General features: G+C 44.1%; 1 protein-coding gene across 2 annotated transcripts; it reads right to left on the bottom strand.

Moving 5' to 3' along the window:
* On the bottom strand, positions 1-27,694 carry add3a (adducin 3 (gamma) a). Of its 2 annotated transcripts, XM_030781496.1 has the most exons (16): positions 27,365-27,694; positions 22,996-23,222; positions 16,190-16,328; positions 14,813-14,964; positions 14,331-14,411; positions 9,859-10,008; positions 9,417-9,560; positions 8,993-9,091; positions 7,997-8,170; positions 6,589-6,837; positions 6,080-6,085; positions 5,765-5,881; positions 5,130-5,213; positions 3,463-3,580; positions 1,864-1,959; positions 1-308 (listed from the first exon to the last, which is right to left on the bottom strand). In XM_030781496.1, the coding sequence occupies exons 2-16, from the start codon at positions 23,188-23,190 to the stop codon at positions 64-66; spliced, it is 2,049 nt and encodes a 682-aa protein (XP_030637356.1). In that variant the 5' UTR covers positions 23,191-23,222; positions 27,365-27,694; the 3' UTR covers positions 1-63. The 2 variants fall into 2 exon arrangements, with proteins under 2 accessions (XP_030637356.1, XP_030637355.1); XM_030781495.1 differs by lacking the exon at positions 6,080-6,085.

Genomic DNA, 27,694 nt, shown 5'->3' with positions numbered 1-27,694 from the left:
AGGACCAAAAAAAAAAACGGACAAAACAGACAGACAGTCAGAGCGGCCGTGACCTGTTCCGCCCTAGGCCTCCGCCTTCTCTTTCTTTTTATTCTTCTTTAGGAAGGACGGGGTTCGGAACTTCTTCTTCTTCTTGTTGGGAGATTTGGAGGGGGAGCTCTCGGTGGACAGCGCCTCCTCGATCTTCTCCCCGGCCTTGACCGTGATCTCCACGCTCTCCACGCTGGTGGTCAGCTGACTCACGCGTTTGCTCAGCTCCTCCTCCTCATGCTCGTCTTTACCGTTGAGCAGCACCGCCGTGTGGTTCCCTGACGGACGGAGAACACGGGGAACAGTTAGTACGGCTAGAACATGGAGTCCTCTGTCAAACAAGGCCGTACTGATTTAGCAATGTGCAGCTCATATAATAATGGAATGACATGATGACTTGGCAGTTATGTGATGCTAACTGTAACGCGGTAATAACCACTGTTACTACTACTAGTTTAAGCAAAATGACTCATTATAACCCAGCACCACTTATTCCAAATAACTCAACACAGGCCAAAAGGACACGAAAAAAGTCTCTGCGTGTATTAACAATGTGTAAAACACGGATACACGGATAATCTTTGAATTCAAACTTATCTGACTGACCCAAAATCTGAATCACCACCTTCAGCACACAAACCAACCACTATCTATCATTCAGCTATATTACATATCACTCAAAACACAAACAAACAAACAAAAACAAAATAATGCCAGGTTTTATCGCTATTGGTCAATTCAGATCAAATCAAAACAAGACTGAATGGTGATATTACCGTCCATCCTCGTGAGTAAATCTAATTTAAATATCGAATGGCATTAACTATTACATGCTGTCTCTGATCACTGAAGATAAGCACCGGTGTGACCACGAACCAATCACTGCTCAGATCAAGCAGCTTACGCAGCATCAGGTCTCTAAACTGACAGTTAAGTCCTATGATACACTAATATGAGTGTGTCACAGAGTCTTGACCCAGCAGCACACAACATCCTCGTTCTCCTGTGAAATGTGCTTTACACAGCCTAACACACACCTGACCTCGCCAAGTTACAGCAGGGAACAGTTACACTGCAGTGGTTTCGTAAAAAAAAAAAAACAACAAATAAAAAAACTCTACTTGTGGACATAACAGGTTGGGTTAGATAACAGTCTAAAACAGTGTTGTAACTGCAAGAGAGAGAGACAGACAGAGAGAGAGAGAGAGAGAGAGAGAGGTAAAAAGAGAGAGAGAGAGAGACAGACAGACAGACACAGAGAGAGAGAGACAGACAGAGAGAGAGAGGTAAAGAGAGAGAGAGAGTAGGTCAGCAGCCTCTGCTCTCTCTACCATACAGGATCCTTTCTTCTTCGATCACTGTATTTTAACTCCAGCCTTATACCGATTAAAAAAAAAAAACAGAAAGAAAGAAAAAAAAATCAACAATAGATGGCCTCTTTTAAAGCCCACTGAGTTATCTGACCTCAAACATTGCAAGAGATGTTGTGTAATACGACTAAAAAAGGCAAAACACTGGAAAATGGGTCAAACGTAGATCCACTGCGAATTTGTTGTGATGTAAAGGTGACTGCACAACAGTCAGGGGACAGCAGCAAAATCTTTTTACTGTGAAAACTCTGATACATCACCAATACTGTCACCAATGAGATTTTGCCATAAAACCCAATATAAATATTGTCAGTGAAAACTGATAATGGCTGTGAGCTTCACTAGGGTCATTCCAAAGTGTAATGACACAAATAAACAAACAAACAAACAAACAAACACATACAGTGAGTTTCTGTTGGAAAAAGCATGGTTAAGCGAACTGTCTTCTTTTTTAGTATGGTACCTTCTTTAGCTGGGGTTATTTGTGGAGACTGAGTTTGTGACAGAGACTGTGAGAGTGTGGAACCGTCGTCGGAGGTTAGTTGCTCCTGATCGCCATCTGCAGGATTGGAGGAGGAGGAGGGGGTGACGTGAGTTAGGGAGACACACGTTAGAAAAGCCATGCATACCTCACTGAGGAGTTACACTTCAGACAGATTGACCACTTAACGTCTCAGCTGAACATGTGCACCGTGTCGTGGTTAACGTTGAAAACGGACGTTATTTATCCATCCTTATCAAATCTCAGTACTGAGCAGCTACAGAGCGAGTGTGTGTTTGACAGACTGAACACACACACAGAGGTCAGAACAGGGATGAGTATATGTCTTAGTTCCATCTGGCTCCCATAAAAATACCCTCTGGTCATCTGGTTCTATGTGACTTTGATCTCTTGGCTTGAGTCAGATTTCAATTTAGATTTAAAGATGAGGGGAACCGTTTCATCCCAGAGTTATACGGCAACACTTTTCACAAAAATATTTCCACTTAAGGTGTCAGGACGGTGTTAGGTAAACCTTAAAATACAAGAGGGTAAAATTTGAAAGAAACCTGACAATGTTGTCTATTTAGTCTGAAGTGCCCGATTAACAGCTGAGCATGTAAGGAGTGTTAAGAGATGTCATTCTTATCAAACAGTGACATGCTGATTAGTCAAGACAAGGTCAAATCTATCAGTGCCAACTCAATATTAAGAGGCACTTTACTGTAATCTACCGTTACTGTGTGTGTTAATACAAGACATTCAACAACAGACATTGGTTAAAAAAAAAAAGAAAGAAAGACGAGAACAAAACGAAAGAACAGCCTGTGTAGAGAACAAACAAGCCATTCAAAACCGATCAATTTTCCCTCCCTCCAATCAAAGGAATCCAACTGCACGGTGGGAAACAGACCACCATCAATCTTAGCTATACATTCTCTGACTATAGTGCTATTATACACATTCACCATTCATCTATGACTAATAATCCACCCCTCAGACGTTTCCCTCTCCTCGGCTGTATTGATTTTTCTCCTCCTGAAAGAACTTTGCTCCTGCTGATCATGTAATTGTGATTGAATGGTGGCTGTATGTCTGGAATATGAAGCAGTCAGATGGTAAACGCAGGTCCTCTCACAGGCAGAGAGAAAACACGCCGTGTTCACTGGATGTTAATAACGGACTGACAACAGTGTTTTTACTGAGTGTGAACTGCTTTAAAAGTGACTGCTTTAAACCTGAGGGGAGCCTTAAATGTAAGTATAGCGCCACTGCATCAAGTGTGTGTGTGTGTGTGTGTGTGTGTGTGTGTGTGCACGTGCATAAATAAAAGTGTGAACTGGTTTGACATTTTTGGTGTGTCTTTTCCACCCACTCTTAAGAGAAACAGTATCAGGGCTGGACGGTCTGAATACCTGTGGCGTTTTTTTTCCTGAACATCTCATTGGCTCAGTGTGACCTCATAGTTTTGAGCGTAGAGTAAACCTGTGCTCATCCCTCAGGCACCGAGTCAGAGTCACAGAGTCAAAGTCGGAGTCAGAGTCAGAGACAGGGTCAGGTGGTGTGGTTGTGTGGAGTTACCGTCCAAGCCAAGGTGATGGTGCTCCATCTTGTTCTTGTTTTCCTCTCTCTCAGCCAGCTCTGTGAAAGGGTTGGGTGGCAGTGGGCCCGTCTGCTCCTCATCTGTCCCTGTGTACGGCTGCGTGTGGAACAGAGAGAGAGAGAGAGAGAGAGAGAGAGAGAGAGAGAGAGAGAGAGAGAAGAACACAGTTAGAGAGGGCTGTGGAATTCACATGCATGCTCAGTCATTTACGGAAAACACATCACAAAATGCAAACAAAGTCTTTCATCCTTGTTCTTCCTCACACACACACACACACACACGCACGCACGCACGCACGCACGCGTGCGTACAGACACACCTTCATGCATATTTCTGTCTCAGAATATGTATTCTGAAATCAGAATCAAAACAAACAAGATAAACAGGCTGATGATACGTCACTAAAGCATGCACTCCACAATCAACACAATGCAGACAGAACAACACAGGGCTAAACAAAGCCACACCTTCAAATCCAAACCCTCAATACTCAATTACCACTGCAACACCACAACAGGAATACAATTCATGTACCCAATACGACCGAAACTGTCACCACAGTGAAACTGTAAAACCGCGGAGAAAAAAAAGCTGCTTTTCTTATGCAGTGACTCCCAGATAAAACAAAAACAAATGAAATAAACAAATAAATCTCCATGCATAATCACAGTATCAGTGCAGATCACACACACGGAGTGTGAGTGTGTACAGTTATACGCTGCGTGCTCCTGCATCGGGGGGGGGGGGGGGGGGGGGGGGGGGGCGGATACATAGCAGACAGAGAGAGTGTTTACCTTTCCCGTGACCTGTTCCTTCAAAATAAAACATGAGACTGTATCAGACTCATTTAGTTATTCATTAAGCCGCCTCCTCCTCTTACATACATGATTTAAAGTTTATAGTCATATACTAAATGATTTAATGTCTTTACACCAGCATGACAACTACTGACTCATGGCACTTGGAGCCACCTAGTGGTGATCATGCGAATGACAGCACATCAGATTACAAATGGCTTGCTGCATATGAGGTGCAGTGCAAAACGAAAAGTCCAACTCTCCAGTGCCCTACTGTTGGCTTAATGGAGTTCAGTTAGATTTTTCACACTAGACATGAGAGTCCCCTGGCGGAGGTGTATGTGATTTAGACAAAAAATTTGGGTCAGAGTTGGGAATGTGTGTCTGTCTATGACGGAGAAAAACAAACGTAAACCCTTTCAACACGTGCAGTTTTCTCCACACATGTTCCGGCAATTTTCCGGAACGGGGTCGTGTGGGAATGCAAGCCACAGGCCAAATTCTGGAAAGGCTGATCCAGCAATTTTCTGGGACCACACCAAGTAACTTTTCCAGAAACGTTCTGGACAGAGTCAAGTGTGAACAAAGCTGTAACATTGCTGGAGAAGAGGATGATGTTTCTGATGATGTAGCTCAGAGCTCTGAGTCCGCCAAGCTTCTGATTCTATTCTTTCCTCTCCCCAGTTTATCATCCAATGTTTCTCTAATGTCACAAACACGTCTTTGTGATTCAATATCATATGTAACATTATCAGCTGTCTACGCAATGGGTTGGAAATGAATACTGTAGTGTGAGAATGGAGAAGTACGAGGATGAGTTTTGTCAAGACTCCAAAGCGAATACTCACGGGCTGTCTCTCCACCACGATCCCGGCCAGGAGATGAGACTGTGGCCCGGCCGTCGTTAGGTCAAAGCGGTTCTGTTCTCTGATCTGGGGGGGCAAAAACCGTCAGCACTAAAGACGAGATTCTGTCCATGAACATCAGAACACATTTCACCTCGACCTCTAAAAACCCAGTAAAGAATGGAGATATTCTGTAAACCCACACACGGGGATTAGTTCTCTTCTAGTTTCAGTTCAGTTACGTGTTATTAGATCAGAGAAAAAACAGCAAAGGTCTATCTACATCCACACAACCAAAATTAAAGAAGAGGAGACACATGTATCATTCTAAACAGTGCATGTTTTCATAGAATGAACGTTTCAGCCAGGAGGCCTTCATTAAAATCCTGTCTCTAATTTATTAAAATATGCACACTGCTCAAGAGTAATGCTTACAACTCCTGTTCCCTCAGTTTATTTACAACTCCAGCAGGCTGGAAGAAGGCAGCCCCTGCTGGTAGTGTGTCATCTTAGACTTTCTCTTCGCTACATCCACAGAACAGCCAGTTCAGTTTTCAGATCAGTAATTGGCCAGAGGGGGGACGCAGACAGGGCCAATAGCCAATAGGAATATCAGAGGGAGAGAAGTGCAGTCTTACCTTATTTCTCCTTGCCATCACCTCACTGGGGTTGGTGTTGAGCGGGACAAACTGATTGGGGTCTTCGATGCGAATGGGCGTGCCACTACTGTTACTGGCATCTTCTGATTTCATCCACTAAAAAAAATAAAGAAAACAAAAAAAGAAATGAACACATGTCGGACAAGTACTACGAGAAACATTTTTTGTGGGTATTATTCAAACATTAGGGACCTTCTGTGAAGACGTGCATGCATTTCAGAAATTACAATTGAAGATAAAAAGTTTATACTGTCTGTATTGATGTAAGGCAATTTAGCAACCACAAGAGGGCACCGTTGTCTTAGTTTGATAAAGATAAGACTGTAACAAACAAAATTCAACTGACTCTCTGACTCTTACATAACCGTTATCATCACTACCTTACCAAGTTGCATAGATAATGGTTTAAAAACAAAACAAAACAAAAAAAAATTACAGGACACTGGGGAGAGGACCAATTGACCCAGATATCTGCATGCCTTTGCCCCCCCCCCCAACTAAACCCCAACAACAGCTCTGGGATCAGTTTAATCCTGTGACTTGTATGAATGTAAATGAGGATGGCAGACTTAATAGGCTGTGCCCTTAGCGTAGCTCTAAAACAAGCTACACTCTGGAGAGGAAAAATTATTCCGCTTATGCTTATCATCCAGTCTCAGGCTAGCTGAATGCAGCGTATAAGTAGGGGAACATTTTTTTTTGCGCCAGTAACAGATGTAGGATCAGTATAGCTTGTGAGCGTTACTGAACATTACTATCCATGCCAGTAGCGTGAGTGAAAACTGATCCAGGATCAGTCTCACCTTAGTGCGTGGGAAGTTGTCTTCTGCGGCCCCACTCTCTTTGACCTTTGTATAACTGTTGGGCGAGTTGAGCCAGCGAGTTTTCTCTCTCTGCTGTCGCTGTTGCAGGAACTTAAACGGGAAACGGTGGGCTACCTCATCCTCGTCGAACGTGAATGCCGTCACGGTGGCCGGGATCTCGACTTCGCTCTTGTGACGTGGTTTCTCACGGATGATGGGATGACGGTAGGCGTAGCCTGTCCTGTAGCCCTGGGAACAAAATGTCGATATGACATGTTAATGTTATTATTACATGTTAATCATCAATATTACACGTTAATCATCGCTGTAGAACAAGTTTTTAATCAAGAGTGTATTACAGGTCTTTAACCAGAACTGTATAATAAGTTTTTAACCATAACTGTATCCTGAGACGGCGTCAACACAGACCTGAGACAGATGCTAATAGCGACGCTAACTAGCATGAAAGCAGGTAACCGTTAGTTCAACAAAATGATAATCCTAAAGTTGAAGCTCTAACTTGACTGGAGGTTTTCACAATCTTCAGATAACTTTTGACCACTAAAATGATCTTCAAATGGCTGGAACTGATCTGTAACTGAAGCACTGAAAAGTAGCACAGAGACTAGAAAGAGCTACAGTAACCTAGTTGAGGAAAAAGATTGGATTTTTGGCACTTGAAGCACAGTGCTCTTTCCTCAAGAAACAAAAAACTTGTTTAGACAGTGGAATACAAGGTCATCGTTAACTGTGTGAAACAGATTGGACAGAACCTTTTTTAAACTGAAAAATGTTCTGGAACTAGAAATTACACACAAATACACAAATCACATACATATACAAACATACACACACACAAACACACGCACACACACGCAGATGAATAATCAATTTCTTGCAAAACGCGATACCACAAGGGACTCATTGCTGTTGTTAATTCACACATAGTTAGAAGTCTCCCTGGGCTCCTGCTCTAATGTCAGCACTCCACATTTCACCACCTTATCACAGACATTTCTCTTCGTATGAAAACACAGCAAAGTCGCTTTCCACATATGTGCATTCCTCTCTCTGCTCTCAGGGGGAGAGAGAAAAAACAGCCAACTCCAGACAGATGGAGGGATGAGCCGAGGGAGGGATGGAGGGGTGGGGGTTTTTTTGGCAATAATGATAGTGGTGGGGAACTTCAGCTGAGATGTTTCCTGTTGCGTTTTCTCTCTCTCTCTCTCTCTCACTCTCTCGCTTTTGCTCTCTCCATCAATCCCTCCCTCTTTCTTAGAAGGGGTGAAGAAGTACGTTTTAGGTCAAAGAAAGAGAGAAGAGAAAGGTAGGTACACTCAGACACATACACAGGGGCTTTGGCTGTGAGGTCAGACTGAACTGCACGTGGAAGGTCAGGATAACCTACCAGATTATCCAGCATCCTCATAAGGGCCTCAAACTGCAGCTCTCCCTGTTTGAACTTCTGTGCCACGCCCATACTGACGCCCTCCACGGCAACACCGTTGGTCCGTTCCTTAAACTTCTCAAAATCCAACACGATCAGGTTATCAACGCCGCCTGCACAAGAAAAGGCTTTTACCTAGCCACACAAAACAGGCAAAGAGAAACAGACGAAGAGAGAGAGAGAGAGAGAGAGAGAGAGAGAGAGAGAGAAAGGAGAGACAAAAAAAAAAAAAGGACAGATTTTCGGTTAAAAAAAAAGAGGATGACATGTGAGGAGATATGAGCAGATCATAAAGAGATTCAGCCCCTGCTCCGGTTTGACAGCCAACCAAACACGCCCGTAAGGGTTATATATAGAAATTAAGTAGGCTTAATGCTGTGCGGATTAATGTTTTGTTTGCTTCTTGGCTCTAATTCAGAAAAGGGATTCTGAATGCCTATATGAACGGTGAGTCACACACACACACGAGTAAATTTCCTCATATTTCATCAGCAGCTAAACCCCATTTATTGGCACAACAGCACTTTTTGCTCTGCTGAACAAGCCTGTGTTGAGTGTACATCTGTTTACAGATCAGCACTGGGTATTCTGCTGCAGACTGCAGCCCTTCATCTGTGGTTTGACTTTAGGAGAGCAACCACTTCAAAAGAACAGTAACATTCATGCAACTGTACAATGGGAGACTGAGAGAGATCATGAAGAGAGGGGTGGGGGTGGGATTAAACTGTTGGTGGGGGTGGGGGGGGGGGGTGTTTTTTCTATGGGGGGGGGGGGTTGAACTGTTATTAAAAACACACAGAGTATGGTAATAATCTCAACAGACTGTATCTCTGTGGTGGAAGAAGTCAACATGCGTGGAAATGTACTTCTGTGTAACTCCAAACATTGAGTAGAGCGGTAAAACTAGCCTTAAACACCGTCAGTTACTCCGACACTGGGAGCTATTTTGAGGCTTACCTGGATTTCACACGCAAACTGAGCACTGTAAACGTAGTCAAAGGCCTCCTCAATAGTTTCTCCTAATGCCACCACACCGTGGTTCCTCAAAACCAGCAACTGCAACACACACACACACACACACACACACACAGATACAGAAACACACAGACACATTTGTAGAAGACAATCCACGTGTCACTAAATAAAATTCCTATCACGGGAGTCTAAACGGTACAAACTTCAGCTGGAACTACAGAGTGCATCAATACCCTACAACTTTTATGTTATGTGCAACTCTACGGCACATCTACAGAGTACAATGGTAGTCAATCAAACATCCAATCAAAAACCACGGACTGAGATGAGATTTCAGCTCAAAGAGATTTTGAGCTGAGCTGAGAGTGGTGGTTCTGGCAAATAGGTCTCATGGGTAACGCGGTACCTTGGCAGACGGGCCCAAGGCCTTCTGGAGCTCAATCCGCTCGTCTGGATCATCAAGACAGCCCTGGTAATTATAGTAGGCGACGTCTCCCAGTATCAGAGCCTCCTGGGAAATGGGAAGGATGCCACATTTCATGGAAGACACCTAAAGAGTCACAAAGACAGAGAGTCAACATTTCAAAGTGATCTAGTGGTCCTGTCTCATATCAACAAACGAATACTTACTGTTTATATTGAATATGTATTTCATAGTGCTCTTACATGAACATCTGTATTTAGCAGATGTCAGCATCCGACACTAAAGAAACCAGACCCTACGTACAATCTTTTGTTACTCTAGAACAGAGGTTATGTGATCTCTGTTCATTCAACCAGGAGGATTTCATGTCCAATACAAAACCTATTCCGCTCTTCTCAAAAAACTACATTCCCCAGAGACTCACAGCAGCGACTGCGGGAGTGCGGACGTGAATGATGCAGCGAACGTCGGGTCTGATGGAGTAGATGGCGGCATGGGGGCTGAAGCCGACACGGTCGATGGCCAGGTTAGTGGAGCCCTGGTCCACCACGTCACCAATAATGTTCACCTTCACCTGGACGATGGAAAAAAAAAACAAAACAAAAAAAAAAAACAAAGAAAAGTGAGACTCTACAAGACAAGTGCTGGGGCAAATATGAAGGATATGTTCATTCTGACATTGATAATTGACTCAGTTTCAGTATTCATACTGATACTCATGATTCATACTGACACTCAAGATTCATTCAGATTCAGTATTCGTACTGACACTCAAGACTCATTCAGATTCAGTATTCACACTGACACTCAAGACTCATTCAGATTCAGTATTCACACTGACACTCAAGACTCATTCAGATTCAGTGCATAGGGAGGCAAAGCTAAGTGTAGGCTGCCGCTGTGGCTTATTTTGTCCCAGAGGAGAAAATAATGTGAAAATCCTGAACCAACATTTTCACCTCAGCTATGTTAATTCAAACCACTAAAAACCACTGCAGCCAATCACTGCTGTGCTCCACACATCTGTGCAGCTATTTTGGAACAAAGCGACACTCTGACTACAGCTGAACGACCGTATTAAGGAGAGAGCGTAAATAAGATACTTTCTGTTATTCAACTCTACCCACAACACATCATCTGATCAGGAAAGGTTGGCCTATCATGTCACGGCAAAGCCAGGGAGAAATGATCAGTGGCATTTCTGGGTTCATGTGCAAAGGGCATAAAGAGGGCACCGTGGGTTAAAAAAAAAAAAAGTCATTTGTTCAGCAGAAACTGTATATCAGATCTGAGTGTGTTTTACACTGGGATCAGATCTGAGTGTGTTTTACATTGGGATCAGATCTGAGTGTGTTTTACATTGAGACCAGATCTGAGTGTGTTTTGCACTGACATTAGATCAGAGTGTGTGTTTTGTATTGTGAAGAGTATTACTAGTGTCCTTCTTTCATATCCCTGTTACTCATCAGATTCAGAGGCAAGCACTGGAAGAAGACATCAGCAACAAATAAAAACAAAATAAGTGTTTCTGGATCTTACAAGGAAATGCGTGGTAATTTTCCCAGACTTAGTGAATGTATCAAAGGTCAAACTGCGTATGAAATCTTTGCGATGGTGACTTTGTTCGCGGTGGGTGATTAGTTTAGTGTGTGTATAGTTGACTGTAGGCCCGACTGGAAAACAGACGTTTTTGTCCCATCTCTGCTGCAGTGGACCTGACCTCAGACAACTGCTTGGCTGACAAGCGGCCGCAGAACAAAGCCAATGGAAAAATCAGACGGAAAAATCTACAGGGAGTACAGACTGTGTTTTTTTTTTTATATAAACAATCTTCTCGCTTTATTTCTGTCTCCCTCCTCGCTCCCTCTCTCAGCCGTGACTGAAAAAAATGCATAACTGCACAAAGTTACACTACTTCTTTCCTCTTAAAAAAAAAAAAACACTTTTGTTCAGGACACACCCTGTTTTGTTTTCATAGTTACCAAAGCATAGGAGGGGGGGTAGAGAGAGAGAGAGAGAGAGAGAGAGAGAGAGAAAGAGAGAACGCCAGTCAGATCAATAGTTCGCCCAGTCAGTGAAAGTGAATGGAGCTGGTGAACCATGGATAATGCTCTCATACAGATGGAGCCTGCCCCCAGGGTTTGGGGGTGGCATGGGGTGGGGTGTGGTGTGTGTGTGTGGGATGTGGGGGTGGACTGGGGCTCAGATCGGAGCGGATATTGGGTTACATCACAGGTTTGATCCAGCTGTCACAGACCACCCATAATGCACTTTGCCAAAACAGCCCCTCCACAGGTCGGCCCCTGAAAGGTCCAGGCAAGTTAAAACACGCAGTTCTGGGGTGGAAAGTGCAAGAAGGACGGAGAGGCATTGTTGTCAGTTGTTAATTAATCGCTCATCTGCTCCTAATAAATCCCCGTAATACTTGTAATAAAATAGGGATGTTCAGGGTCATGGGGATTGGTTTTGACTTCAAATGAAATCCAAGGAGTTCCTCAAGGTTTGTTTATGGATTTATTTTGTTCCCTTGTCCTTCCTCAGCAAATACATAATGTACAAGGGGTCTAGTTTATGTAGTCTAGTGTCACAACACCCCCCCATCTCATTACACTTGCAGGCCAGAAGTCACCTCAGTATGGAAACATAAGGTTTTCCCTTAAACCAGACAAACAAGCAACTCCTGCCTTTGTTTTTGTTTTGGTTTTTTTTTCATTTTAAATCCAGTGTAAAACAGTCGTGTAACCCTTACTCAGAGGGCTGGGGCTTTTGGCCTTGTGTTTGGGGTTTATAAAGTTAGGCTAAGATCACTGGGCTAATCCCCTCTCAAAAACATTAATAATCTCTAATCTGTGTTGAAGGAGAGCTCTCTTTGCTGAAATGAGAACTCTCGAAACAATTTTTTTTCCCCCTGCCCCTAGTTTCCCCACTGGGCTGCAGGGACACGAACCAATATAGAGACTCAGGGAATTCTGTCTCTCTCTCCTTCTCTTTCTCTCTCTCTCTCTGTGAGGAGCACTGTTTCCTGTAAGTGTCCTTTCTCTCACCTTGGACTGTAGACAGCACAGATAGAGTAGCATGCCAGAAGCCCAAACTAAACACAGCAAGACATCTCACTACATGTTAATGCTAAGGTTGGCTCAACAACGGGAATGCCTCAAATCTCCTTCAAACTTAAACATAAACCACTTTCAACAACTCATTTTACAGTTTAAACAACTTATATCAAGAACTGATTATGAGACAAACTTTTTTAATGGGTATGAATGTCTGAGGGACATTCGCTTTTTTTGGAAAAAGTTAATGATTATGCCTTCTCACGGGCATTAAAAACATGGACATAAGCGGACATAAAAAAAAGTTAATCATTTTGCCCTTGCATAGACGTAAAAAATAGCAAAAAGAAAAAAGAAAAAAAAAAGTTTCTGAAGGTTAATGCCATGACCCAGATACGACATCATTATCTCATTAAAATGAGATGTGGAGTATCGTCACCAGAGCAGAGGCTCTGGCACATCTGTTTTTGTCACAGCAGAGAAGAGACCCACAGCGCACGCTCACGCGTCTGTCACGGATGGTGTAAGTAAGTGCAGGCTACGCTTGGTGGACGCTTGGAGCGCTGCAGGAGAGAATGGCACGGAGATGATGCCTCAGGATCTACGGTTATTCTGACTTAAAAAAAAACGTTCACTTAAAATCGCAAGTTCAAATCACTTCAAATTCACTTTAAATAACGAACGCTAGACGGAAACTCAAGAGCAAGACTGGGCCAACATATCTGTCGATCGAAGCAATCGATGGCAGAAATGTAAAGGAATGGTGAAAAAAAAAAGGGGTAAAGTCTTTTGTCCCTCGTGCAGCTGAGGGGTCATCTTCACTCGTTACGGCCAAAAGAAACCCGCAGCGGTCGTTTCACTTGGATGTCTTCGGCGTAGTCGTTATCCTCACACCCAAAAAGTCCGCGGGAGCGCTGTGCCGACAGGGAAAGCGCTCTGACACATGCCCGGGATTAGAGGGGAAAAAAACGAGTTCTGCACGGTGTATTCCTAACTTATCACCCCATTCTCACGGACCTGTCTAAACAGCAACAGTAACCACGCCAACCTGAGCTTCTCCCCCCACCCCCGGGGGAAATAATTCATCACAGAGCTTTAGCAGAGAGCTACTGGTTGATTTAGCAGGCTTAAGTTCAAGTGTTGTTTATACGCCTTCATCTGGAGATAAGACCTAAAGTAAGAGAAATCTGAAACTACAGTCTTACAAACATTCATGACTAATGCTGCACAGTCTGCCTCTAATGATGTGTAAACACACATGCCAAAGAGAGGTGGATTGTGGGTAACCCGAATACCTCACTGTGATAATTTGGGAAAACAAATGTTTTATTAACTAGAATTCAAACAGTTGCATGCCTGGGCCAAATTCTGTCCGAAATCTGGCAAAAGCACGTTACAAGAGGCATAGTGTGCACTCACCTTACCTCCACACACACATACACACACACACAGCTATATCAACAACTATTTCACCAGCAGACAAAGCATGTGGTGTTCATTGCAATGTTTCTCATGATCTGTGCGAACAGAAACTTGGCCAGCAAGTTGAAAAACAACTTTTGGTCCTTGGGAAAAATCACGTCTGCTTTATCGGTGTGACAAAATGACGCGGTGGCCGTGTGTACCCTTCCTTGTGATCAACATCCTGTTATCTACAGACCTACTCCATTTCCCAAGCCCTTGCACTCAAACGACTTTACCTGACTCAAGTTATGACTGGTTACATGGCACTGACTCGCCCTGTTTTGATTGGATAAACTTGTAACCATGGTAACAGGTTGCCGTCGACTCTGTTGACTTGTGTTGCTATACGTAAGGCATGCTTTGCAGCGAAGACGTTTACCAGGTTGGACGCAGAGGCTTCGGCGAAGGACAGTCCTTTGGGCATAATGAGAATGTGGTCTTGCTCTTTACTGACTCGCACCTAAAACACACACACACACACACACACACACACACACAAAAAACACACACACACACACACACACGGGGAGATTACACAAAGAAGAATCCACAAACAGTGACGAATAACTCAATGCTCAAGTGCAAGACAAAAATGAAAACTTTCAGACAAAGCTTTGGCTTTTCGCCAAATGTCTTATGTTGATTTATTACCTATTTAAATAACAATGTAAACAATACTTAAGTTAATAACTTAGGTATAATTTTCTAATAACCAATACCATTTATTTTTACGTCTCACATAATTAAAACAGTTTGCTAAATACGGCGTTGAAATGTATTCAAACTGAAACACCACTGCAGAGACATGCTGTTTATAACCAGAGTATGGGGAACAGACAGAGAGAAAGGGTGTGGTCTCACAGTGATGTAGTTGGTGGAGTAGTGAGCCCAGCTGAACAGGTCCACCAGTCTGTAGACGCTGGCCAGTTTGCAACGCGTCTGTTTCTCGCCTTTCACCAGATTGGTGGACTCCACCCCGTACATGTCGTTAATGGGAGTGACCATACCCAGACCTGAGGGGGAAAAACAATGGAGGTGATGAAGGTTGAAAAAGGAAAAAAAAAAAAAACACAACGCTTCCATAGATAAAATCATTATCAGGGACCAGTGAATTTCAGTCATAATTAACACTGTCAACAACTCTACTTTCAGCCCCACAAGTATCTTCAATGTCTGGTCAGTGTTGGTTTACTATTTTATGAGAGGAGCTCTTATTTGAGGGCGCAGTCTTGGAACTAAGATTAAAAAAAAACAAAAAAAAACAGACCGTCCGGTCTAAGTCTGTCAAGAGAAAAACAGCTCTACCTCCTCTGAGAAACTTACTGTGTAGAAATTTTCGGGTATCGTAGACTGCAAGCGGCCTGATGTGGTATATATATCACTGGGTACAGTCCTTATTGACTTGACTTAAAGAACGTCCAAATCAAATACTAATGTAATTAACAGTAATAAATTTGACTGAGAATGTAAACAGGGCTGCCTTTTCTGCCCATTCTGGGAATAATCCCCAAACAGTTTCAAAAACACTAGGACAAATCTCAGAGTTTATGTGTAGCTAAAAAACAAAATCCAGTAGAGACCAACTCAGGCTGATAAAAGACCTATTAGTGTTTCTCCGACATGAGGAGAGGGTTATTCTCGAGAGAGACACCGTTCAATTAGTCAGTTATCTCCAAAACAAAGCCCGGTCATTTCCCTCTGTGCCTATTTTTATTTACCCGATTAAATGACTGGCACAGATTGAGCTATAACTTCATAAAACCTTTCCCCCCGGGGGGGGGGGGGGGGGGGGGGGTGTCAGTGCTGAAACACTATCCACCCCTCCCCGCCCCACCCCCTCGCATCACGGAACAGTGCCACCCTGTTAAAGTCTGTGTCACACGAGACCGAGGGGGCATCCGAAAATTACAATCACCACAGACACCGCTCATTAGTTCCGCGTTCCAGAGCCCAGATTGAAAACAGACTTCACATGTGTGGACGTGGACTGAATGAAGGGATTTTGAAACATGGAAGAATGTGAGGCTTTTCCTGAGCTGGCTAGCTGGATTCCCCCCCGCCCCCCCCCTTTTTTCTTTTTGGTTCGTTCCTTCCCCCTTTGCTGCCGTCTAGGGGGAAAAGCCTGTTTTGTGTGAAAGCTTGTGGAACTTAAAGCAGGTGGAAAGCTCCAGGCCAGTCTGAGGCTGTTGGAATGGGACCGTCTGTTGCCGTGGCGACAGGCTGTGCCACTGTACTCACTGAGGGAGGAGGGGGAGAAGCCGGCCACTGAGCTGGCCATGAAGAAGTCTGCGATCTGTCTCAGAGCGAGCAGTCCGGATGGGTCATTCCCCTTGTTCATCTGCTCCTGGATCAAGCCTTCCAACTCGTCCCTGAACGCCTGAGAGAGAGAGAGAGAGACAGAGAGAGAGAGAGAAAGAGAGGGAGAGAGAGAAGATTAGAGGCTGACACCCAGGCTGTGCATACCCACTCTCCGGTCTCCAGAGGGATTGGCCAGTTCTGACAGGCCGTATGTTTGAGGCCTGTTGCTGCTCTAATCCTGCAGTTCTGCCCTGGGCTTTACTGCAGCTTTACCGTGGTTTAATTCACTCTCTCACTCTCTATGTCTCGTGCATGCATTCTCTGTGTTGGTCCTGGCTCCTTCTGACATCCGTAAAGTGTGTGGTGGTGAAAGCTCATTAACCCAGAGCTCCTCTTTCTGTCCTCAGCTTCAACACACACACACACACACACACACAGGTTTGCTACCTCTGTGAGAATCTAGGGCAGAGTCGGAGAAGATGTTGGAGCTGAAGCTAATCCCCAGCCTTTAGCAGTTTGAACAGTGAGGAGACAGGACTGATGTGTCAGTGTGAGTGGCTCAGTTTGCAGTGTTTCAGTGACCCAATCCCAGCACAGGCCTAAAAGAGCAAATACAGCCAGCGCACAAGAGCTGGGAGACAGGCTGGACGGTAAGTCATCAGAGGGGCTGTCCTATCACACACACACACACACACACACACACACACACACACACACACACACACACACCTGTCCTCTTATTTCAGAGTAAAAACAATGAAACAAGTCCAAACTGCCTCCATTTAAGAGTATCACTGTGGTCATTATATCTCTCAAACAAACAAACAAATAAAACTAGAACTAGAGGTAAAATAAACTCCTCTGGTAGTTTTACTAATGAGGCTTTGACAGGATGACGACACACTTTTGCATGTGCTTCACTGGTCCAAGCGTTTAAGTCGGCCGTGTACTAACTCTAGCGCTGCCAAAGGCGCTGACTCACTCTTTCCACTCCGTAACGTACAGCAAACTGTGATTTGTTTCTTATTTGACACCATGTTCAAGGGCCTGTCAGACTACACTAACCATTTCTCATCATGTCCAGAGTCAGAGAACACCACAGCTGAAGGTTCATTAACTGTAGAGTTACGATATTCATTGGCAATGGCAGGACATTAGTGTGGCAATTTGTTGTGATGACACCGCTGTGGTGACACCTTGCTTCCAGGGTGGGAGGGGAAAACGTTGCATCATGAACAGGCGTGGACTGAAAAGTGAAAAACATGTCAAGCCATGTTATAAGATAGTGGCTTGGGTTCACGGTGGCGATATTTCTCTCCGTTTGTTTGTTTGTCTGTTTGTTGTTTAACTCGACTGAAATCAGGACCTTCACGTGATCCGAGTTGAAGGTCGTGACCTCACGAGGACCTCTTTCCAGGCACGATCATCACAAGGAGGTCAGAAAGGAAGGAAAATAAGGCACGAGGCAAAGGAAAACACATTTACCAACAAACAGCCAAACAAACAAGCAAACAAACAAGCGAGCAAGTAAACAGGCCGCCCGGACAGAGGACTAGAGGTTGGATGAGTCTGTTAACTTTGTTGTTACTGCATGTGTCGCTGTGCCTACAAATCTTCCTTTGCCTCCTTAAACCTTACACTGCCTCATCTGAGTAGCTCAGAGAACGACAGAGAGATGAGCCATCAATCCACAGCCCTCAGAGTGTGTTAAACCCCCAACACAGCTTCATAACACTGACCAACACTTTCTCACCACAGGAAATATCCCTCCACCCTGTACAGCGCCGTTCCCGTGACAACCGTAACCGCTGGTTGTGGATGGAGGCCTGGCTCACGTCTGTGGACCAGCGAGGTCTTCTAAGGTCAAATGTATATGTTTATGTGCGCGCGTGTGTGTGTGTGTGTGTGTGTGATGTTTGAGTGGCTCAATTAGACACGCTTATGTAACATGAGTGAAGCTGGCGGGAGGACTGGGACACAGAGTTTGATTTTTCTGCCTGTGTTTTGAACAAACGTCCGACAGAATAAAATCACGTTAGCCGCTGAGCCTTTAACTTCAGTTCAGCTGAGGGACGGGCGACGTGTCCTTCATACATCAGCTTTAGACTCTAGACTTTTTTTTTTTTGGGATAAAAATGATACACATATAGAGTTTATATGGGCCCAGCGGGATTATTATGGCCTTACTGTTAGCTGCTAGTTCTTAGCGTGGTATGAACCCGCCGCGAGTCAGAGATGTTAAATACAACATTTCCTTAGCAGATGGCACAGATCCGCTCTGATTGCTCGTGTCACAATAATGGACTTTCACGCCGGACCTGGGAGGGTGTCCGTTTCCTTAAAGGGGAGGCGGAGGAAACGGAGCACTGCGAAACGCACTGCCGTTTACAGAGAAATGAGGACGGGCGATTTTGGGGAAAACGGTCGTTTTTTTTTTTGGGTTTTGTGGGAGTTTATCACACTGAGATTCTGCTTCCCTCTCTCTCTCAGCTGCTTACGCTTCAATATTTCATCACAAGCAGTCAGGGAGTCAGGAATAAAACTCATGGATGCAGAACAGCACTTAGGCTGAGCACTTAGAGTGTGTGTGTGTGTGTGTGTGTGTGTGTGCGTGCGTGCATTTGTTTTGTATCTCGCCACGCCTCCTGACAACAGTTTTATGCCCTGATCTCAAATCAAAGCAGAACAGCACCAGTGAAGCGTCGCATTGGACTAACCTTGAGTTTGTTTGACTTGAACAGGAACCTAGTATGCTGGCTGAAACCAAAAGCCTGTCAGAAACACACCTCACGTTACACCAATCATCCGTGAATCCACAACAGAACGGTCTTTGTTCAGAGAGACGGGGCAGAGTGTGACTCTTATTCAGGAAACACAACGAGCTGTCCCGTCTGTCCCTCGTCTTAGTTCTAGTATTTTTAGTACGGTTTTTCAGTTTGTTCAGAGCTTGATTTGTGAGGACATACACCGTCTAGGACACGCACTGTCTCTTAAACACAACAAAAACAGAAAGAAAGAAAAAACACAGAGAGAGAAAATAAAAACACAGGAGCGATATAGAAAATGATATATATATATATACATAGGATATAAGGCTTCATTCCATGCCTCTGTTACCTTTAAACAGCATGTTCAGATCATAACCAGGTCACTTTAGAGGCACACACAGACAGAGAGAGAGAGGGAGAGAGAGGGAGAGAGAGAGAGAGAGAGAGAGAGAGAGAGAGAGAGAGACAGCGAGCAAGTGAGAGAGAGAGAGAGAGAGAGAGAGAGACAGCGAGCAAGTGAGAGAGAGAGAGAGAGAGAGAGAGAGAGAGAGAGAGAGAGAGAGACAGCGAGCAAGTGAGAGAGAGAGAGAGAGAGAGAGAGAGAGAGACAGCGAGCAAGTGAGAGAGAGAGAGAGAAAGACAAGAATTTTTTCCCACCCTAAGTCCAAGTCAGAATTCTTAGCATTAAGTTCACTCAGCCAATTGAAGTATTTCTCAACTTCACACACACACCATCTCTCATGTAAACTACTGAATATAACATTACAGGAAGAAAACTAATTCAGCCAATAAGCAGTCTAAGGATGAGCTGGATCGGCTGTGAGGGGGCGGAGCTAACAGAAACACTGGTGACGACCAGTGGTCTCTAAGGAGTGGACTGAGAAACACCAGTCCGCAGCACTGTTTCCCAATCCTTTTCCTGTAGGCCCAAAGCTCTGGACTTTTTAAAATCTTTCCTTCCCTCCTCCAACAGACCAGACTCATCAGCTAAATAATCAAGCCTTGGGTTGGCTGAAACAGGTGTGTTAGATCAGGGAAAAGACCTAAAACGTGGCAAGCTGTTGGACTCAAGGAGAAAACACTGGTCTGTGGTACTGCTGTATGTTCTGGGGTCAGGTTTGATACTGGTGGCAGTGAGTCTGTGGTACTGCTGTATGTTCTGGTGTCAGGTTTGATACTGGTGGCAGTGAGTCTGTGGTACTGTTGTTTGTTCTGGTGTCAGGTTTGATACTGGTGGCAGTGAGTCTGTGGTACTGCTGTATGTTCTGGCGTCGGGTTAGATACTGGTGGCAGTGAGTCTGTGGTACTGTTGTTTGTTCTGGTGTCAGGTTTGATACTGGTGGCAGTGAGTCTGTGGTACTGCTGTATGTTCTGGTGTCAGGTTTGATACTGGTGGCAGTGAGTCTGTGGTACTGTTGTTTGTTCTGGTGTCAGGTTTGATACTGGTGGCAGTGAGTCTGTGGTACTGCTGTATGTTCTGGTGTCGGGTTAGATACTGGTGGCAGTGAGTCTGTGGTAATCAGGGCACAGGTTGTGGGACTGGTACAGTGGGAATCACCTGTGAGAGAGTCATTCACACCCCACAGAAGGATGCAAAAAAAGGCTGCAGGTAGTGTGTAATTACTACCAGAACACACACACACACAAACAAGGGGATATTCGTTCTCTCATGCAGGCTGGATACTGTAACATGATCGTTAGGGGGGAGAGGGAAGTTTGACATTCAACCTAATTGATTTGATATTGTGAAGCGAGTGCGTCACAGAAATTGGCAGCCGGCAGTGGCAAAGGCCTTATATAAGCAAAGCGAATATACTCCCTAAAGAGTTATTTGCTAGTCTCTTTGAAAAAACACGAGAATTTTCCGATATTCCCCCAAACCAGAAAAACTGCAGTTCTGAGCCAAATACCGAGAGGGGATTAACGTATAACAATTTTCAAACACGAGCATGAATCAAAGAACGGTAATCCAGCGTTTTTCTTCCGTCAGGTCAGAGACGACAGCGCGACTATAGAGTGAGATGTTTAGAAAAACAAAAAGCACGCATAACACGCATAACAAGGGAATTGACGGAAAACCATAAGCTATCCTGGCTTTTCCTCTGGGCAGACAGAGTCTAAATCAAAGTGTCAAATATCCTCCAAAGAAAGCCACAGCCAAAGAATGAAGAGACTCAGCTAGCAACATTTAACGTTCCACTACGGCTAAACCGCTAAATCCTGATGCGCGGTGTTTACGTAGACGGGCCCGACTCACACAGAATCAAATAAAGGTTAAAATAACCGTGCCGAGATGAAACAAGACCAATCTGACTGTCATTAGTGATTTAATCCCATAAAAGTACGGTTTGACTCGCATCCGGATGGTAATGATGAGTCAACGATACAACTAATGCCACATGGATTTCATAAACATCCCATTTCATTCCTCTTTTGTGTTTTATTTTTTCACTGAGAGACCTACACTTACCTTTCTGAAAATGAAAGAGTGAGAAAGATTAGCTGAGTTGAGCTCAGTGTGGCGTTCTACATAAAGTCTGGCTTTAAATACAGTCTTCAGGCAGACGCTTGACAACATGTAATTTACAAAGCCATGTAACTGCCAGCACAAACAATAAAATGAGAGAGAGAGAGAGAGAGAGAGAGAGAGAGAGAGAGAGAGAGGAAAAAAAAAAAAGAGGATAGTTGTTTGTTGAGTCAGTCAAGATGAGACAGATCGCTCTCTGACACAAACACAGGACTCAAACGGATGATGCACCTGCTAGCTTCTCTCTCTCTCTCTCTCTCTCTCTCTCACACACACACACACACACAAACATTACCTAAACAGAAATACGCTCGTCCTGTGGTTACATCATAACACCAAACATACAAACCTGTGGGGTCATAATCTCTCAACAATCAGGAACACACCCATGTAGTAGTCACACCAACACACACCCATCCTCACAGGCAAGCAAACAAACACACACACACACACACACAGGATTCTGCTTGTGTCGAGTGAAATGCAGGGACAGCCAGAAATATGAGCTGGGTTCCTGAATCAGTAGACAGCTGGTTAAAAAAGCGCGCCAAGAAAGTCCGACAGGCATGACAGGAATGCAGGTCACATTTAGCACCGCCAAGAGACATCAATGCAACAGCAGCAACACTGCAGTGGTGCACCTCTGTTCATTGCACTTTCGAAAGTCCATATATTACAGTCCGTCACTCCGCCACTGTAAACCTGCCTTGCCTAAAACTCTTTTAAAGGAAGTTCAGAACTCCACATATTACAGTCCGTCACTGGGCCACTGTAAACCTGCCTTGCCTAAAACTCTTTTAAAGGAAATTCAGAACTCCACATATTACAGTCCGTCACTGGGCCACTGTAAACCTGCCTTGGCTAAAACTCTTTTAAAGGAAGTTCAGAACTCCACATATTACAGTCCGTCACTGGGCCACTGTAAACCTGCCTTGGCTAAAACTCTTTTAAAGGAAGTTCAGCCAAATGACAACACGGTTCAGTGGGTTTGTATTTCTTCACCGAAAGGGAAATGTGATAGCTGAGTTTTCGCAAGGCGGACAGAAAGAGTGTGAGACACTGTGGATGTGTGTGTGTGTGTGTGTGTTTGTGTGTTTGTGGCATGGGTGTGGTCGGCTTGAGCGGTCGTAATAGGGTTGCGGTGTTGGTGGGGATGGTTTTTGCAGTTTTCACACACTCAGACCATAACAGGAACCACCCCTGACTAACAACTGCCACACATCATTTCACATGAAAAAAAAAAAAAATTCTTTTAAAAAAAGTACTACTAATAGCGTACAAAAATGCTCAATCACATTAAAAAAAAATCATTTGTGATGTTTGGATGTGATTCTTCTGGACCAAATCATTTATTAAAAATAATCTTTATCCTGACATCGGGTGGGATATTTTTCAGCACTTGTAACTGTATCATGTAAATATCTTTCGTCTGTGCGTTGGGTTTTTCTTACCGGACTCTGCAGGATCTGCGTGACCCTCTTTTTCTGTTCCATCATGTTAAAGTCCTGCCGCAGGTCTGGGGACATGTTTCGGATCCGCCGGTATTCCGGGTCGTTCTCGTCGATGCGGTCAAAGTAGCGCTCCTTCTGGCCCGTTCCAGAGGGGGGAGGGGTGGTCACCACCTCCTGACGAATGTCTCCGCTCATCACTACTCCTGTCTGCTGGCTCTACTCTTCACCTGCACGGGGACGGAGAGAAGGATGAATGGACAGATGTGAGAGAGGAAGAAAACAAGGCTTAGAAAAATCCCTAAACTTTAGTTTTAGTAATTCTTCATTTGCGATGTTACGGTAATGTGGAACAAACAGAAAAGGCCAGTATTCTACACCCTGAGGATACACTATTCAATTCTATGTACATGTTACACAGCATACAGGACTGTGTTCAGTGGGTGCTTTAGAAATGTGTAGGTCCCACAACAATGGGCAATGGGTGCCTGAATAATGAGTTAACTTGCTGTCAATGAACTCTCACACAGACATATTTTATGTATGTGCCAAGTATGCCTCAGGTGACAGCTACAGTAAACAACCAGGCTCAGCCAGCAGGTGCTTGTGTGCATTAGTGTGTGTGTGTGTGTGTGTGTGAGCGAGTGAGAGAGAGAGAGAGAGAGAGAGAGCGAGCATGTGTTTTAACGTGGCGAGTCCTGACAGAGGACGACCTTCAAAACAGTCCCCAGAGGGCACTGGGCTCATTTGACTGGCAAAACACACTAAGCAACCCCCCTGTCCCACACACACACACACACACACACCCACACCCACACCCACACTCACACTCACACACACACACACACTCACACACACACTCACACACACACTCACACACACACTCACACACACTCTTAAAATAGGAAAGGACAATTATATCATTTTGATTAAATCAGCAAAGTTCCACACATTATGTGACAACAGTCTTTACATTGAAAATCTACAATACATTCAATGTCTGGTGCATATCAGCTAAACAGAGGAGTCCCTGTTACTCACACAAGTAGAAACACGAACACCCTGAATGTTTCTTTAATAGAATCTTTTTTTCTTTTTTAAACTGCCAAGGCAACTGTGAAGTGACTTCAGCTCTCATTCAGAGGGTGTAAGAAAGAAAGAAGATTTCAGTGCCAACTGTAAAGGGTTGAGTTGGGTCAGCCAAGAAGAGAGAAACATGATATCTCAGGTTTTGGATAATGTCTTTTTTAACTTGCTGGAGGTTTGCATTTAAAAAAAACCCATCCAGCTACTCTTCATTCATTTCCTGTGATCCTTTGCTGTTGTATCTCAGTGACAGGAGAAGAGTCTTAAGCTGCTTCACAATAGAGAGGGGTACAAGGAAACTAGAGTCCACCAGATGGTGCCTAGTCCTGGGCTGAGAGAGAGAGAGAGAGAGAGCGAGCTATGATTTTTACATCACTTTGACTACTAGGCCATCCCCATCTAAAGGTTAACCTAGGTGAAAAAAGGGGTTCTACCTGTCACCTTTGTTCTTCATCACTCACTTTTCCATCTGGCTGGTCTTTACACCATTTCTCTCTCTCTCTCTCTCTTTCCCTCTCAAACAGGGCGGGGCTCTTTATGTTGCTACGTGTAGCTAAGCTGCTCACTGAGGTCAAATGGCACTTAAAAAGATGTCTGAGATTAGGAGCTTAGGCCGAGTGACAGCGTTTACAGGGCTCCGGAGAGAGAGAGAGAGAGAGAGAGAGATGTAGCCTGGGCTGGAAACTCTGCACACACACACACACACCACTCCAACAAGTGGCCTTCAAAATTACTCTTAACTTAAAGTGCTGTTAAGTTTCATAGCATTTTCATTATTGTTTTTGTCGCCAGCCAGACGCTGTGTCGTGAGAGAGCATGCAGGCCAACGAGTGATATTTTTATGCTTTTTCATCCGCACAGGTGGGAGATCACTCGACCTCTGAGGGAAAAAAAAAAAAAAAAGCTACTTTACATTATCTCTACAGAATAAGAGATGACGAGTGATTTCTCACACTCTCACTACACCACAGAAACTTCAGAGCAGCGGTGCAGAAGCTCTGTATTGTTTGGACACAATTTGGTACTTATAGTGGCAAGCTGCAGTTGTCAGATAGACAAAGATTGTCATCTGACCAAGTAGACACACACACACACACACACGTAAGTTGAGTCACATTCCATCTGTACAGCCGACTGACTGAAGTGACCACTCTGATCCCAACGCGGGGGGAGGGGCTTACAGAAATGCCACTTAACACGTTTACAACGCTGCCATGACAACAACACAAACAAGATTTTGTGTGTACTACTCGGTGACCAAACAACGCTCTGCTACTGAGCCCAAAACGAGTCTGCCAAAAATACTGAGCCAAACGCTGACCACAACAAAACATCCATCACGTGAACAACCTAATTCCAAAGAACGCGCACAAAACTCAAGTGTGTTTGGAAACACGATAAGGGTCAAACTACTTTGAAGTCATAAACTTGGATTCAACCGATGATTCAAAGCAGTGCTTGAGCCCTTGAAAATAAACACAGACAAACAGGCAGATGCAAACCTAGTGTGACGATGAACAATCAACTGCTCTACGGTCATCGATCCCCCCCCCCCCCACCTTTCCTTTTAACACGGCTGAAATCTGCACTTCTTTTCAAGCAGTGCCAATCTAAAATTTAAGACAGACTTCCTGAACGATTGTTGTGCAATGACAACAGCACCTGAGTACACTGCAGACAGAGAGAGAGAGAGAGAGAGAGAGAGAGAGGGAAAACAATCCTTTCTCTGGGGTTCTAGGAAAAATATATGGTTTTCATGGAAAGAATTAAGCAGACATATAAAAATGAAGCCTCTAAATGAGGGCAGCTGGACTGTGTCTGGGTTACGTAATGCATCCACAAACTCCCCATTACAGAACACTTCCACAGAAAACAAATATGGGACAAGAGGATTTAGACGTGTTGCTACAAACATGTCCTTTTGAGCCAGTCCTGACTCCTGTCGGATGCTGTAAAGAATGTTTACAGACAGATTGTAGGAGATAGATAGACAGATAGATAGACAGACAGACAGACAGACAGACAGATAGATAGATAGATAGATAGATAGATAGATAGATAGATGCTTTATTTATTTTTTATTTGAGGGGGAGTTCAAAATAAATAAATCCATTTGACAACAGGAACTGTCTGTGGTTGTCAGAGGATCTCTGAATAAAGTTAAAGATCTCCACCAATGCAAAACATTTTCTCCTTTACCCTCTCTGTCCTGACTGTGTTTACAACACACAACACACACACATACGCACACAAGTCCCCTGCTGCCAGGGCCTCCAGCCCAAAGGGACGAATGTTTTTCTGAGGAATTGTGGGAAACACAGGGGACACCAGTCACAAGACCTTCGCGCTGCGTGCAACTCGTCAATTGTTTATTGTGAACAGACTCTCGCATTCATGCCCCAAAGGAAGGATTCACCCCAGACCAACTGACAACCAACGGGAGAACCCCTAGCACGGAGCGTATCAGTCACTCTAACCGCAGCTCCACTGGGTCTGTTTCGGCCTGATTGATCCGGAACCACGATTCATCACCTTCTACAGACATCTATGAAAACCAGCTGGAACACTGCGTCATTACAAACACCCGAGCGCACGTTTTCAAAACCACGTTGACGTTCGAAGGCTTCTAATACCGATCAACTCTGCAGATGCTTCATAGGCGTTTTTTTTTTATCTTGACAACTTGACGACTGCATCTGAACGCTGGCCCGTGGCAGCTTCAACATGCCTTGAATGTCTACAGAGACGCGCTGTCTCTTTTTTGGTCTACAAACCCTATTAATAGCAAGCAAGGGTTTGGGTCCCATTTCCAACGCAATAGCAACAATACCAGGAAAGAATCCAGTCTAATAATAGCGATATATCTACTTTGAAAGATACACAGGGGCGTGCGCCGAAAATATGAAGTAGATATCTTTACAACAACGAAAAAAAAAGAACGCGGGGCAAACATAATGGGGGTGTGGCAGAATTCTGAATTTAGTCATGTCAATAAGGCAAAAAGTCTCCGCATTAAAATCAAACAAACAAACAAAAAACTTAGTGGTTAGTGGTGGAGTACATTGAAGAGGGTACGTACATGTGGTCGTTTTTGTCATCGTATGCTTATTCGATTATTTTTAATATTTCGCCTCCTTAAGAGTATCAGTAAGGGGAATTAGAGAGATTACACAAAAACAATTTCCAAATGCATTTGTGGAAATAAGTATCAGGTCTCATCATTTTGCGGTTGTTGTGAAAAATGAAACAAAATAGTAACAAATATAGAAAAAAACAATTAACTAACCTGTGAACTCCTCGATGGCAGCAATTTCATAAACCTGACAGTGAAAATCCCCAATAAATACACATTGTTGTTCTTTCTTTAACCAAGAATCCCAAATTAATCTCAGAGGCAAAACAGAGGAAGCCCCCGAAACCGGTCGGTTCAGTTGCTTTTCCAATACATCCTATTTGGCGCTGAAAAAACCGGGATAGACTGCAGTTTCGGTCCTTCAAGTTTCCACAGCGACACGTTCTGCCCTGGGTTTCTCAAACCGCGCAAGAGATTTCAACAGCTGTGTATGTGCGTGTGGGAGTGTGTGTGTGTGTGTTTATGTGAGACTTTGCGAGTGTG

Source organism: Chanos chanos, chromosome 8 (assembly GCF_902362185.1).
Source record: "Chanos chanos chromosome 8, fChaCha1.1, whole genome shotgun sequence".
NCBI classification, from domain to species: domain Eukaryota; kingdom Metazoa; phylum Chordata; class Actinopteri; order Gonorynchiformes; family Chanidae; genus Chanos; species Chanos chanos.
This window is presented reverse-complemented; position numbering and strand designations above follow the sequence as displayed.